General features: G+C 55.8%; 5 protein-coding genes across 5 annotated transcripts; all 5 read left to right on the top strand.

Moving 5' to 3' along the window:
- Positions 1-333: 333 nt before the first annotated feature.
- JKF63_05214 (uncharacterized protein) lies at positions 334-1,251 on the top strand (the record flags this gene model as incomplete). Its single annotated transcript, XM_067901182.1, has 1 exon — positions 334-1,251. One exon carries the CDS (start codon positions 334-336, stop codon positions 1,249-1,251), a length of 918 nt encoding a protein of 305 aa, XP_067758184.1.
- A 1,157-nt stretch (positions 1,252-2,408) lies between these two features.
- On the top strand, positions 2,409-3,071 carry JKF63_05213 (uncharacterized protein; the record flags this gene model as incomplete). Its single annotated transcript, XM_067901181.1, has 1 exon — positions 2,409-3,071. The coding sequence occupies one exon, from the start codon at positions 2,409-2,411 to the stop codon at positions 3,069-3,071; it is 663 nt and encodes a 220-aa protein (XP_067758183.1).
- A 1,503-nt stretch (positions 3,072-4,574) lies between these two features.
- Positions 4,575-5,081, top strand: JKF63_05212 (uncharacterized protein; the record flags this gene model as incomplete). The annotated part of the gene is made up of 1 exon (XM_067901180.1): positions 4,575-5,081. One exon carries the CDS (start codon positions 4,575-4,577, stop codon positions 5,079-5,081), a length of 507 nt encoding a protein of 168 aa, XP_067758182.1.
- A 1,959-nt stretch (positions 5,082-7,040) lies between these two features.
- JKF63_05211 (uncharacterized protein) lies at positions 7,041-9,416 on the top strand (the record flags this gene model as incomplete). Its single annotated transcript, XM_067901179.1, has 1 exon — positions 7,041-9,416. The coding sequence occupies one exon, from the start codon at positions 7,041-7,043 to the stop codon at positions 9,414-9,416; it is 2,376 nt and encodes a 791-aa protein (XP_067758181.1).
- Positions 9,417-10,122: 706 nt separating this feature from the next.
- JKF63_05210 (uncharacterized protein) lies at positions 10,123-12,603 on the top strand (the record flags this gene model as incomplete). Its single annotated transcript, XM_067901178.1, has 1 exon — positions 10,123-12,603. The coding sequence occupies one exon, from the start codon at positions 10,123-10,125 to the stop codon at positions 12,601-12,603; it is 2,481 nt and encodes an 826-aa protein (XP_067758180.1).
- Between the last annotated feature and the right edge of the window lie 832 nt (positions 12,604-13,435).

Below are 13,435 nucleotides of genomic sequence, written 5' to 3'. Positions count from 1 at the left end.
TTTTTTTGATCATATATTTTAATGTTTTTTTTTCCTTGTGTGTGTGTGTGTGTACGCGGACGTTTTCGGACGCATCAAACAGAAGGAGGGGAGAAAAAGACTGAGCGCACGTCGGGCCTTTCTTCCGTTCTGATGGAAAGCGGAGGGTGCGGGTCACGTAAAGCATGATCACTCAAATGGCACCCGTAATGATACAACTGCTCTTGCTTCTCGTAACGCTTTCTGCCGGCGTTGGCTCTTCTCCTCCCCCCCCCCTGCCTGCCTCTCACTTCCACTGCATCTCCCCACCCCTCCTCTGCTTCTGCCATTTGCCCACATGCAGTGTAGTTCACAATGCTCCGGTGGTCTCGACTACTGCGCGGGCGACCACCGCCGGTAATGGGGAACGCCAAGAAGATGCGATTTGCCGGTGTTGACGACAACCCCTCGATCACGCACAAGCCGTGGGACACCAGCGAGCCGCTTATGGCCGACTACGGCTGGGAGCGCGGCAAGCTACCCAAGTTCCGCGCTCGTAGTCCTTTTCACCGGCAACAGATCGCGCGCCGCATGGTGACCGAGCTGGTTCGAAAAGACTACGTCATTGTAGGCGGCGCTCGCGCACCGGCGTTGCGCATTTTGGCTGACCACGTCGTCGAGCTAGCCAAAGCGGGTGACACAGACTCTCGACAACAACTGGCGTATTTTCTGCAGGATCCCCTCATGGTTGACAAGGCATTTGACGAGTACCCGCGTCGGTTCCGTGACATGACTGCGAAATATGCGATGATGACGCGGCTGAAGGGGCGCCGGCGCAGCGACAACGTTGCCATGTACTTTGTGGAGTACAAAAACCGAGATATGAGCGATAATCACAAGGGCGAGGACTACACGTCTGGGCCAGAGCGTTTCTTCCTGCCACCACGCATCATTGAGACCGAGAAGGGCATTCAGCGACCACCGCACATGCAGATGGCCTTCGATCGGTGGGCAAGTAAGTTCAAGACTGAGGAGTTTCACCATTGGTGGCGGCTGCGGCACGCCAAGCTGCGCTTCTGGGGTGTTCGGAATGTTCCCCACCCAAGCGACGTGGACCCGCTCTGGACGGAGAAAGAGGAGGAGGAGTGGCACAATGAAATGCTGGCCAACACCGGCGACTTCGAGGACTTGGACCTCGACGACGATTCCTTCGAGGCCCCCGGTGAGGGAGGTGGGGCGGGCAGTGCTCCGTCTCCCTCTGGGGCTGGTCCCGAGCCCCAGAAAAAGTACTGAAGACACGTCAGGGACGGACATTTTTCTCTGCTCCGCCCTCTTGACTCTCACCGGATTGGTGTGTGAGTGTGTGTGTGTGTGCAATCGCACCACGGTGGGTAGGTGTTGTTGGCCTCACAAAAAAAAAATCGCCCTCTCGTCTTTTTTTTTTCCCCGCAAGGCCGTTGCGTATTCGCGTGACTGGGAGGTTGTCGGGGTTGGGCAATTCGTGCTCAACAGGGATGTACTTGAATGGCAGCACCCGTGTCTGCTACCCAAGGTACACTTACTCGCATCCGTACACGGTCACATTCCCCTTCCCCCCAACACGCACACACACACGCACACACACACAATCGTACAACCACACAAACGCGCTCGACTAATGACCCAGCGTACTCCGCAGACATCTGAAGAAAACATTTTTTTTGTCAAGTACAGACGGAAGCGCCATCACCCTGGAGCGCTCAACTTGAAGAATCTGCGTGGGGCATGCATATCCTCACCAGTGAATATTTTTTTTTACAAACCACTCTGCCCTCCCGGAAAGGAGGAGGAGGTAGGCGAAGGACGTCTTACTCTAGGTGGGTGCAGTCGGAAGAGGTAAGCGCACGCAGCGGATGACGGTGAGACCCCTCTCCCGGGCTGTACAGTGTTACGAGGCATCTCCGTTTGGCGTCTATTCTTGGCAGTCTCATCGACCTCTTCTCCCCCCTGTTTTCACCTGAACCCTCTTGTGGCATCTCTCTCTCTCAATCCCCTCTCTTGTTTTCCGTTTTGTACGACACACGGTCCCTCAATCGGCGCACTTTCTCCAAAACAACTTTTTAGCCCTGCCGCCGGAGTTTTTTTTTCCTCTTTTCGATTTCTTTTTTTCACAAAATCTCTGCGCGAGGGGACAACACGCCTCTGGAAAAAAAAAGGAGGGGTACGTAAACATCAGATCACCGGGCTGTTTTGGGTGGTGGTGGGGGGAGGAGGACTGAACAGACCTTTGCACACACACACTTTTCCGTCTCCACTCACTCTCTACTTGCGTTTGCTCACGCCTACAGACATGCGTACACCCACGTGGAGGCTGCAGCCGTTCAGTGCACGTAATCTCTCGAGGGGGGCGGCGGCGGAGGTCCTTCGTCAAGACTGATCTCACGCGGCCGGTACAACGGACACACAGAGCAATGCCGCTCAAGAAGAAGGAGGAGGTCTGCGGAAAGCCCAATCAGTACAACCTCAAGACACTGGAATATGACTGGAAAGAGCTGCCCGACAACCACATCCAAGTGCCACCGCAAAGGCCCCGTGTGCGGGACTACTCCGCTCTTGCTGGTTGTGGAGCGGCAGGACCGAAAGTAAACCCCATAACAAACCAGCATCTGCCGTCCCCTAGCGACGGGGCAAGGGCTCGTCGCGATGTGTCACCGACGCCGCTGCCGTCTCCGTCCAGACCGGTTCAAGAGGCGCTGCGGCTCCGCTCGTCACCGCAGACTCTTGACTGCAAGCGAGATCACGTGGCGGAGATACTCGGTGGTAGAGGATACAACGGTGTTGAGCAAGCACCTTCAAACGAGCTGAAGCGCGGAGCGCGGCCTTCACCGCTGGTAGACAAGCCGGTGCAGACAGCGCCTTTCGACCAGCACTTGTCCAGGGCTGAGCGTCAGATAGTTTTGCCCTACCCTCTTCCCAGCGCGCTCGAAGACAGTAGTCTAGCACAAGCCCATGCTGGAGCAGCAGCCTCAGAACAGCGCGTTGTCGAAGATCTCAACCTCATGTGGTCGCATGAGGACATCAAGCGTGTCGTGTCCACAAATATCTTGGAGGCCCAGCGTTCCTACCTGCGATAGCATTGTACTGCGCTTCCTCCTCCCACGGACACGCAACGCACGTTCACAGACGCACATGAACACCATCCTCCACTGCCGCACTAGTCGTATGACCCACTTCCTCCCCCCCCCCTCCCCCTGCACTGAATATTGAAGTAGGACAAGAGGATGATGCAGGGTTTTGGCAGCGCTTTGGCTCAACCGAGTGTGCGCATGTGATCGTGCGTGTGCCTGCTACCGAGCGGCAACCTCAACAGGTAAAGGGAGAAGCTGCTCTGACTCTCAAACAGCATGACGTGAACTGCCGTGCGCAGTTTCGGGTGGGGACGGGGGAGAGTAGCGGAAAAGTGAAAGGCGAGCGTTGCTCGCTGATATGTGTCTGTGTGCGTGCGTCGGGGAGGGGGGGGGGAGGAAGGATGAAAGAGGGGTGCTCTTGTCAGACACTCAGGGCCAGCGTGTCGCGGCGGCGCCCCGGGGCTGGTCCTGTTTCCCATCGCGTAATTCATCTCCGCACGAAAATCTGTTTGGCTGAGGCTCAACTGTTGAATGCCCGCTGGCCTATGTGGAACTGGTTCTGGTGGTGGACAGATTTCATGCATCCAGGGCGTAGGGGAGCTCAGATGGATTAATAGTTTGCCATGTCGACGTCTCGGTCTTGGCCTGCGTGGCACCGAAGCGACGTGCGAAAGGTGGCATGTCTGCTCCTTATAAAAATGATGTTGCATAGTGTCATCGTGGCTGGAACACACTTTACTCGGCAGCGATTACCCTCGACCGGCGTGGTCGGCTGAGCCACTCCGTAGTTTGCCCCGCGGGAGCACTATGCGAATAAGCTCAGCTTTGAGAAACGGCCGGCAGTGCAGGGGGGGGGCGTGGGTGAGTGGAGCTTTGAGGCAGTGTCGGAGCTCAGACGAGTGTGTTGGCATTAGCCATATCATGCGCTTACTTCTGCTCCACAGCCCACGTGGATCGGTGCGTGGACGAGCCGTGATTAGACAACGCTTGACTCTTTTCGTGTAGAAAGCTTGACGCTTCGATAGAAAAAAAATTGTTTTGTTTCACCTCTACATTACTGCCTCGCTGCGCACACATGGCAGGCTGCTCCCGTCGCACGTTGGGGTGGGGAGTCTTTGGCACATGTTTTTGTTTCTCTCTCTTCCACGCCAATAATAAAAAAACAACACGCGCTCATTATGCCGGCTCCAGGATGACATGGTCTCTTCTCTCTCAATCTTTGTCGTCTCTTTCTTCTGGCTTTTGCTCGCCTCCGTATGCCCCCCCCCCGTCCCCCCTCACGTTGTCCAGTTTTGTTTTTCAGTTGTCCATCAAACAACCAAGAAAACCTATTTTTTAAAAACTCTCTTTCCCTGTCCGAGCCTTTCTGTGTGTGTGTGTGTGTCTCTCATTCACCCTTACATACTCATCCACCCAGAAGTAAGAGGACACCCGTTGTGTGGCACAGCTCCACCACTCTTCTTTCATTATTTGATCACACTCCTCGCCCCCCCCCCCCCTTTCGCGAAAATGCCGAAGAATATGGGTAAGGGCGGTAAGTCCTTCAAGGCTGGTAACTCGAAGGGCAACATGCAGAACCAAAAGCGTGACCTGACATACGCCAATCCTGACGAGGGCGAAGAGTACGCACAGGTGAAGGTGGCACTCGGGAACCTCCGTCTTGAACTCCAGCTTGCCGGTGGCGCTACCGTCATTGGTGCCATTCGTGGTGCCATGGTGCGCAAGGTCTGGATCGGCCAGGGCGATGTCGTGCTCGTTGCCAAGCGCGATTTCTGCAAGAACGGCATTGTCGACATTATTCATCGCTTCACCCCTGCCGAGGTGCGCACGTTGGTGAAGGAAAACGCGATTCCGCGTGACTTTCGCTCCGCCGAGGAGCGCGACAACAATGGCAACACTGACTATATTTTCGTGAACGACGAGGACGACCTGGCAGACGAGGACGACGAGCAGAACGCAATTGACCGCAATGAGGTCATCATGGATGACCCTCTCGCTGCCCTCGATGACCTTTAAAACCCCTGCCGCCTCTGAGGTAACGCGAGACAGAGAGAGAGTCAGAGTTGGAGTTGTGCAGATATCAAATCAGTTCTCTCCGGTAAAAATCGCGCGGCTGCATTACGTGTGTATGTGTGTGTGTATGTGTGTGTGTGTGTGTCCTTCTCCCCTTTGTCACTCCCTCGTATACATCCACACATTGCTACTTATTGTCTATATAGAGAAACAGGAACACACACACACACACACTCAAAATCTCGTCTCTTCGTTGTGGTTTGCTGAATCCCCTCCACCTACAGACATCCTGTTGTGTGTAGTAATGAGTTACGCTGTGTCTGTAAGGCGGCGCGGCGCTGTTTTCACGTGCACGTTTGGTTATGTTGGTGTATTTTGGCGCGCTCTGCCCTTTCGCTGTGATCTAAAAGTGCGTTTTTTTTGTCGTCTGGTGGCCTCCCGCCTCCCTCCCGCCTCCCCCCGGCTATTCTTCGCCGCCACTCCCATTCCTTTTCAAACTATTGTGTATCTCGCTCATTGTCAAAGAAGAAGAAAAAAGGGAAAGGGGAGGGAAGGAGAGGATGCCACACAGGTTAAGACGGATGTTGCGGTGCTGGCCTAATACGGTAAGTACATGTGAAATCAGAATACATATCCACATATATATATATATATGTGTGTGTGTGTATCATACAAACAGAGTCCGTCAGCATGGTGGAAGCCGAGCAAAGGAAAAGCGGTGAAGTATGAGCGAAGACCTCACCATTGTTCGTGTTTCTCGGTGTTCAGCACTACATCATCTGCTGCGTGGGCATCGATTGGCGATACTGGACAGAGAGGCCCCCTTCTCTTGTTCATAGAGAGAGGGGGTGGCCCAGCCCATTCATTGAAATAATTCGAGGGAAATCGAGAATGATGCGGAGGGCCTGTGGTAGTACTTACTGGGACCCCTCTTTTTTTCGATGGCACTCTTCCCATCTCTACGTCTTTAAATGCGTTGATCTGTGTCCCGAATTCATGTTGATAAACGCACTCTGTGCGTCTGTTCACTGCCTCTTACAAACTCAAATATAGACACACACACACACACACACACACTAAATACTCACTCGAGCCACACATCACGGTGGAGCCAGGGACCGGTTGAATCACTCTATGGGAAGGGAGTGGTGGTAGTGGTGGACAGACTCTTGAGAGCTTCCTGATATCAACTTCAGCAATGAACATCACTGCAACTGGAGAAAGGCGATCTTTCTATACAGATCCTCTGCAAAGTCGCTGCACACGCATCGGGATCGGGAGCACAAAGTCGGTACTACGGTCAATGACACGGGTGTGTGCTTTCGCATGCACAAGACCGTTTTGACTGAAGCTCTGCGACAGCCGTGGGCACCGGTGGATCAGCGAGCTGACAGCAGGGTTGCGCTATATGACCCCTCCCCTACACACACACACGCACAACACAATCATCGTTCTCTGTGCGCTTGTGTATATCGCACTATATGAGACGTGTCGGACAGGGTCTTGTACATCAACGCCCAGGGGGCTGGGGCGGGGGGGGGGAAGACGAGGATGTCTCCCGTGGCCGTCAACATCTCACCTAACAGTCTGCAGCAGGCGGGGATGCCGCATGCATAAAGCCTCTCTCGACGTCCGCATCTCACCAATACACACTCCAGTTCCTTCAAATTTGACAGTTCTACGTTGTTTCATCATACGCTTCACTTCTCACCGCCTACTCTCCCTCCCATCTCTTTTCCCTTCCACGTTCCTCTGTTCTCGCAGTCCAACAGATCCCCCTCCCACTTTAACGGTGGTTGGTCATATATATATATATATATACTTGCGTCCTGCAAACTGCTCAAGGGCTGGTTGGCTTTTTTTCTCTCTCTCTCTCCCTCCTCCCCCCGCGGTTCTGCACTCCAAACTCACCACTTCAATCCGGAGGCCACCCATAGGTGTTGTTGACGCGGTGGCCGCATCATGAGGGTGGCTCGCGCTTTTTCCTTGGGGGGATGCTGCGCTGGCTCCCTGGCGAACACCTCCTCTGCTGTTCGTTGCGAGGCACGTTGCTTGCACCGTCGTCACAGTCCTGACCGAAGCTACTCGCAGGAAATTCAGGACCGGCAAAACTCTTTTCGATGGTCCGCGCATCACGTGTTTCGCCCACATCAGCACTTCACATACGATCCTACGAGCTGGAGTCGTCCGTTGGAGGAGAAAGTGAAGAAGGCACGTCCCTTATCCCTGGTGGAGCGGATGAAGATGGCGGCGGACCACGCGGCGGAGAGCATTGGTAACGGCATAGCCCTCGACGAGATCACACAGGATTGCGCAACGGCAGCACAAGGACCAGCAGGCTGCGCCTCAGAAGAGGCTGTGCCGGACTATTTCTTTGCGACAACAGACTCTCAGGGTCCGCCGCCCTCGGCGGTCGTTTCGGGGAACTCGTCGACACCGTCGAGCAGAGCGTCTGGGGTGAGCCTACAGGAGCTAGCAGAGGAGGTTCAGCGTCTCCAACGCCTTCTACATAGCCCGCGCTTTTCCGGCAATGCCTCCCTTCAGAGGCGCGCACGTCAGGAGGCAGACTATCAGGTGACACTGCTGCATCTTTACGAACGTCTGCGGGATGCCCGGCTAGACGAGACGGTGACGCCAGATGCGTGTGCCTTTGGTTGGTTTCTCCTCATGCGTGGCCTCGAGCCTCTCCTTTTGACTGTGACACGCGCACGCCAGGAGGGGAAGGCCAGTGATGAGTCTAGTGGGGGCAGTGAGGACGCAGCGGCGATACGCGATGTGTTCACTGCCCTTCATAGGGCGGTGCTGGTGCCCATGAAAGAAGGAGGCCTTTTTTTCGACATGGCGACGTCCGGAAAGTTGTCCCTGGAGGCGCTTGTCGAGCTCCTCAGCATTGCGACAACCCCCTTCGTACGGCGCTGCGTTGAGGGTTTTGCCGAGGGTGACAACCTTTCGAGCGAGGCCCTCCTGCGCTACGTCGAATGCATTTCGGCTCTGGCCAGGCAGCGAGAACACGGCGTCGCTGGGGATGTCGAGGCAGTTGAGGAGACAGCTGCGCAGGAGTGGCTCGATCCAATGCACCTCGCTGCGTGGGCGACCTCGCTGAGGCGTTTGTGGACCCGTGAGGCGCCATTGCTCTCTGCGGTCGTCGTTGTCGAGTTGCATATACATCACGCAGCTGAGTACATCACGCAACTGCTCCAGACAGTCACAGGCGTGACACCCGGGGGTCATGTGGCGGCGAGCCTCTGCCGCCAACACCGGAGGTCGCAGCAAGCGACGGCCTCGCCGAAACGGAGTGGAGCACTGAAGCCCATTTGCTTGGACGGAACTTCGGCCCCTCACGGTGTGCAGGCCCCACCGACAGAGAGCGATGATACTGAGAACATCCTAGTGGCGGCCACCGCTGCGCTCCGCCTTACTCAGCGTGCTGCGAGCAGTGGCATGGTCCGGGAAGAGGGAGCGCAGCGCATCGTGTCTGTGTGTCTGCGCATGCTGACGCACACACCCAACTACGACCTCTGTGCAGACGAGGTGGTTGCATGGGCTTGCGAGGTACTTGACGCCGGTCACCTGATGCACATCGATGGATCCCAAGGCACCGTCTGCGGAGGTAGTGGGTCGACAGACGTGAGCAGGAGCGAGGCGCTTCGATTTCTGCTGCTTCTTTCGCGCCTCTCGTATGGCTCAGTGGTGAATCGCGTGGCGCTTGGGCATATGGTGCTTTGCTTGTGCCGATGGCCGGAGCCCGCGCACACAAGTGACAGAGAGCGAAGCGAGTGGCGGCGTCTGCGCGGGGTTGTCATGGGAGGCGCGCTGCGCGTCTTGCAAGTGTCGGATCTTGCAGCAGCGGCGGAGCACCTTAGCAGCCCAGGGACCCTAACCTGGCTGGAGGCGCTGGCGTTTGGTGAATACGGCGGTGTAATTCCGATCGCGCTTTGGCGAGATGCCGCTGTCTCGCTTTTTCCCCGACTCCGCTATTACTCTGAGGGTGCTGCAACAGCCTTTTCTACTCTCCAGCCCCGCGGGGGCGCGTCCATATCGCGTTGCCGTCCCGAGGAAGCGCATGCTCTTTGCATCTTGTGCTCTCGTTACCTTGCACAAGGTAAGACCAGCGTCTCCGTTCCCACCAATCTTCACAGCATCTTCACAGCGCGCTGCGTCGCGGAGTGCCTCGCGGTCATGCTCGGCAGCCCAACACTACCGGAGGAGCTTCTGTGCTCCGCAGATAGGTGGGATGGCCTGTGCACCTCATTGCCCGAGTCGGTACAGATGGTGGCAATTCACATGCAGGAGGTGGTGCGCCGTGAGGTGTCATCTCCCAAGGTGATCTCTTTCTAATCTGCTGCTCAACACATTCGTGGGCGTCGTACGGGTCGCCTCGACTGGAATGTAACGGGCTGTATCGTTGTTGTTGTGAACGCTATCGATGCGTGAGGGGCTTCCCCCTTCCAAAAAAAAAAGAAACGTGCCCGCATAACTTGGGAGTGCACGCGAAGAAAAAGTCCTCACGGGGGTGTAATCTTGAGATACATACAAATATATAAACCACACACCTACACCGTGCCCCCCCCCCGCTTCCTCCTATATAGGTCTTCCAATGGGTCCAGGCGCGTTGACGTTAACCACCCCCTTTTCTCGCCCCTGTTTTCGAACACCTTCGATGATCCCGGACACGTGGCCGCGACAGCTTTTGCGGTCATCGCAGAACCCTGACTGGGCGCAAAACGTCCTCTTACTCCCCCACAACTGCCACATCCACTCTGTGTATTGCAGCGTCTTTTTGCCTTCCTGCAATGTGCCTTCTTGGAAAAAACTCTCATCCTTCGCGCACACACGTAGCCTTCAGGAGATCGCCAATCGCGTCATTTACTACTTACTGCCACCAATCGCTAAAGGTTTTGCTCTCATGACCCTCGCCGGCTAGGTGAGGCACCACTGTAGACGCACATACACACATCCCCCACCCCCACCCCCCCACATACACACACACACATACACCAATTATTGTACACCCCGAAAGCGCACAGGCGGCCAGAAGTCAAAAATGCCGGCAGAGGTTGTGCTCATGATGGACCTGACGAGTGTTATCACGACATCCCCGTTCCCTGCTGTGCGTCGCCTGGCGGAGAACATGATGCGGTGTGTGTTCGAGCGCGCCGGCTCGCACATTGTCGTGGAACGCACCCGGGCGCGGTCTGTGCCGTTTCTAGCAAAGAAGTACAGCAATTTTTTCTTCACTGTCGTTCAGTTCACGGAGCGCATGCGTGGGCTGAAGGGCGCCTTCGCCCGTCTAGAGCTCGGGGAGCTGAACCGCCTGGAGTTCATGGCGGCTTTCACGGAAGAGATGGACTTCATGCTCTGCGCTCTTTCCAAGCACAATCCAGAAGAGCTGGACGCGATGAGCATTGCTTACCCCCAAAAGGTAAACGCCCTCAAGAAGCGCTTTCCACTCCTCTGCGATCCCGTGGTGCAAGTGCATATTCGTGAACTGCTGGATGTAGAAGCTTTTCTGTGCACCATCGAGAAGGTCTCGCCGCGAAAGAACGTCCTGAACCTGTTGCACTACCTACGCACCAAGAGCCAACAGGAGATTCGTCTCTTTGCCATGGGTAACGTGTGGGAGTATGAGGGCCAGTACCAGCGTATGATTAAGGCCATGTCGAGCTCGGTGGCCGACTCTGTCTGCTCTGCTTACACGGTGGTCTGCCCCGTCGAGTATGGCAAGAAAGCGGGGTCCTACCAGAAGAGCTTCCAGGTGACTGGCCTCTTCGACGGGTATGTGCAGAGCTACATCTCTCACACCCGTAAACCATACCCTGACATCTTTATGGAGGCACTAGAGGAGGTGCGCACGGGACGTATCCCCACCGGCGAGGCGCAGCGCTACGATATCGAACCGTACATCTTCTACTTCGACGATGTGGAGGCGCATTGCGAGGTGGCCCGAGGGCTTCCCGGAAGCCCTTTCACAGAGGTCTTTCTCATCGAGGACGGTGCCTGTGATGTGTACAAAGACATTGTGCGCGCATTAAGGAAAGTTGCTGAGCGAGACCCTTTCTGGGCCGAGGTACTCGCCGGTGTAGAGCGAGAGATAGCCCCCATGTTCACCCCGCCAAAAACGGCTAATGGCATGCCGACTTCGTGGGTGGCGGAGGAGCTGCACAACTGCAATGATAACTTGCTCTTCATTCCCCCGCCGCTGAACAGTTTGTGTTCACCAGTGGACACACTGGAGAAGGACCGCTACCGTATGGACGAGGAGGACCAAGAGCGCATTTTGTTTTATTGCGCCCAGCATTTGCCGCACCTATTCCCGCTGACGATCCCGACGCACCCAGAGCCTGGCATGAAGCTGTGCACACAACCCGGCCTGGCCACCTCGGCCGGCCCCATCCTATTTGAGTACTTCGAGGGAAGTCGGTTCTTCGAGTCATACCGAGTCACGCTGCGCACCGGCAGTTACGTTTTGCGGATCCAGCCGCGCGGTCCGTCTCCCTACGGCACCACAGACATCCGCCGCGAATACGAGACCATGGCGCACCTTCACAAAACATCACCGCAGCTGCAGATCCCGACACCTTTGCTGTACTGCGACTCCCACGCGGTGTGCGGCCGACGCTTTTTTCTCTCTCGATACCGTGACAGCGAGAACATCAACGCCATTTCCCAGCTCATTCAGCCACGCATTCACCGGCCCTACTCCCTACGGCGTGGTGTCATCAATGTGCAGCTCCAGCCCGTACTCTTCTTCAAACAGGCAATGTCGGTCCTATCAGCACTGCACAATTCACCGCTGCCGCTTTTCATGAAGCAATTTGAGGAGGAAATGCGGCGTACAAAGAAGCACAAGCACCCGCTTTTGGTCATGGTGCAGGAGAACATCGAGCTGTACAAGTTGGCGCTATCCAAGAGCCGCAGCTCTGATCGCTTCGGTATGCAGTTGCGCTGTGCCACGGTTGAGGAGCTTTCAGAGGGTATCTTGGCGTGCTTTGACAGCACGCAACTGTCACATCAGATGATTCCGATGCCGGATCGTTTAGTGACACTCCACGGCAACTTCAATATTTCCTCCGTCCTCTTCACGCATCGCTCTCTGGAGGGCCGTGCGAAGTACCCGCCGCGCCCGGTCGGTTTAGTGCAGTTTGGGTTCACTCGACTGGGCGACCCGCTCGTCGACGTGGCGTCGGCGGCAATGTTTTGCTACCTCTCACAGCCAGAGGGCATCTATGGTGCTCCACACGAGATGCAGAGCCTTTTTCCATCCCCAAGTGACATTCTCCAGATGTACTGCAGTACCCGAAGCTATATGCTGCACTTCGATCGCCACAGCCGCCAGGACATCTTTAAGGTGTACCTCGCGAGCATGTGCCTTCAGAAAGCTATAATGCTCATTATGGACATTGTGTCTAGCACCACCTCGCCGCACGCGAAGCGCTACTCTGCTTCTCGCAGCATTGCACAGGCTGATCAGCTCGCGAAGCGTGGACTTAACATACTTCTAAGCCGGAGGACAGCGAAGCTTTAATGTCTGTCTGTCTGACAGGGCTTCCATGATTCGCTGGCTGCCGACAGACTTGATGGGGCTGAACATTCACTGTAACGTGCAATCAAAAGTGGCTGTGCCACAGAGAGAGAGAGAGAGGGCGTGAGATGGATGTATATGCGTGTGTGCGCGCAAAAAAAAAATCCTTGTTTTTTTAGTTGATGTGCCGAGTACTCTCCCCGCTGGCCTCTGCCCTCCACTCCATGTGCCTCCTCTGTCCCCCGCTTATCCGCATGCGCTGCTGGTGACTCATCAGTGGGTTTGTGTGGTGTGGTGGAAGCACAGAAAAAGAAAAACGAGGTGGACTACGGTGGCTGCAAAAGTGGTGTGGAAGAGGCAGATACCGGGGCACTGAGGCGGAGGAACAACACCGAGAGGGCCCGAAGCAATACATTGGAACATTAGACCCTTCCCCACTCCTCATTCGACGTTGGTGTGCCGCTCAAAATGCGGTGGGTCACTTCACCCCGCCGAAAGGCTAGAAAAACAAAACGATTCTTAAAAGAAAGAAAACGGTCCAGTAAAAAGCGGTCGCCTCCCTTCCCCCTCCCCTCCCCCTCCCCATTTCCTTCCGTTTGTCGCCTGTGCCGGCGTATCTACACGTATATGAATTACAGATCTCTCTGCATGCCTGCTGGTATGGGTCTTCACGCGTACCATCGCTGTTCCATGTCCGAGGAGGAGAGGGAGGGGAGGGGGTCTAGGGCGAATGCTGAAAATATTTCCGGCAATCAAAAAAGAGAACAAAACGGACCAACAACAGCAGACACCAAAGAGGCGGGGGGGGTGGAGTGGGGCGGGGGCGCCCCACCCC

The sequence above is a fragment of the Porcisia hertigi genome, chromosome 16 (genome assembly GCF_017918235.1).
Source record: "Porcisia hertigi strain C119 chromosome 16, whole genome shotgun sequence".
NCBI lineage: Eukaryota > Euglenozoa > Kinetoplastea > Trypanosomatida > Trypanosomatidae > Porcisia > Porcisia hertigi.
This window is presented reverse-complemented; position numbering and strand designations above follow the sequence as displayed.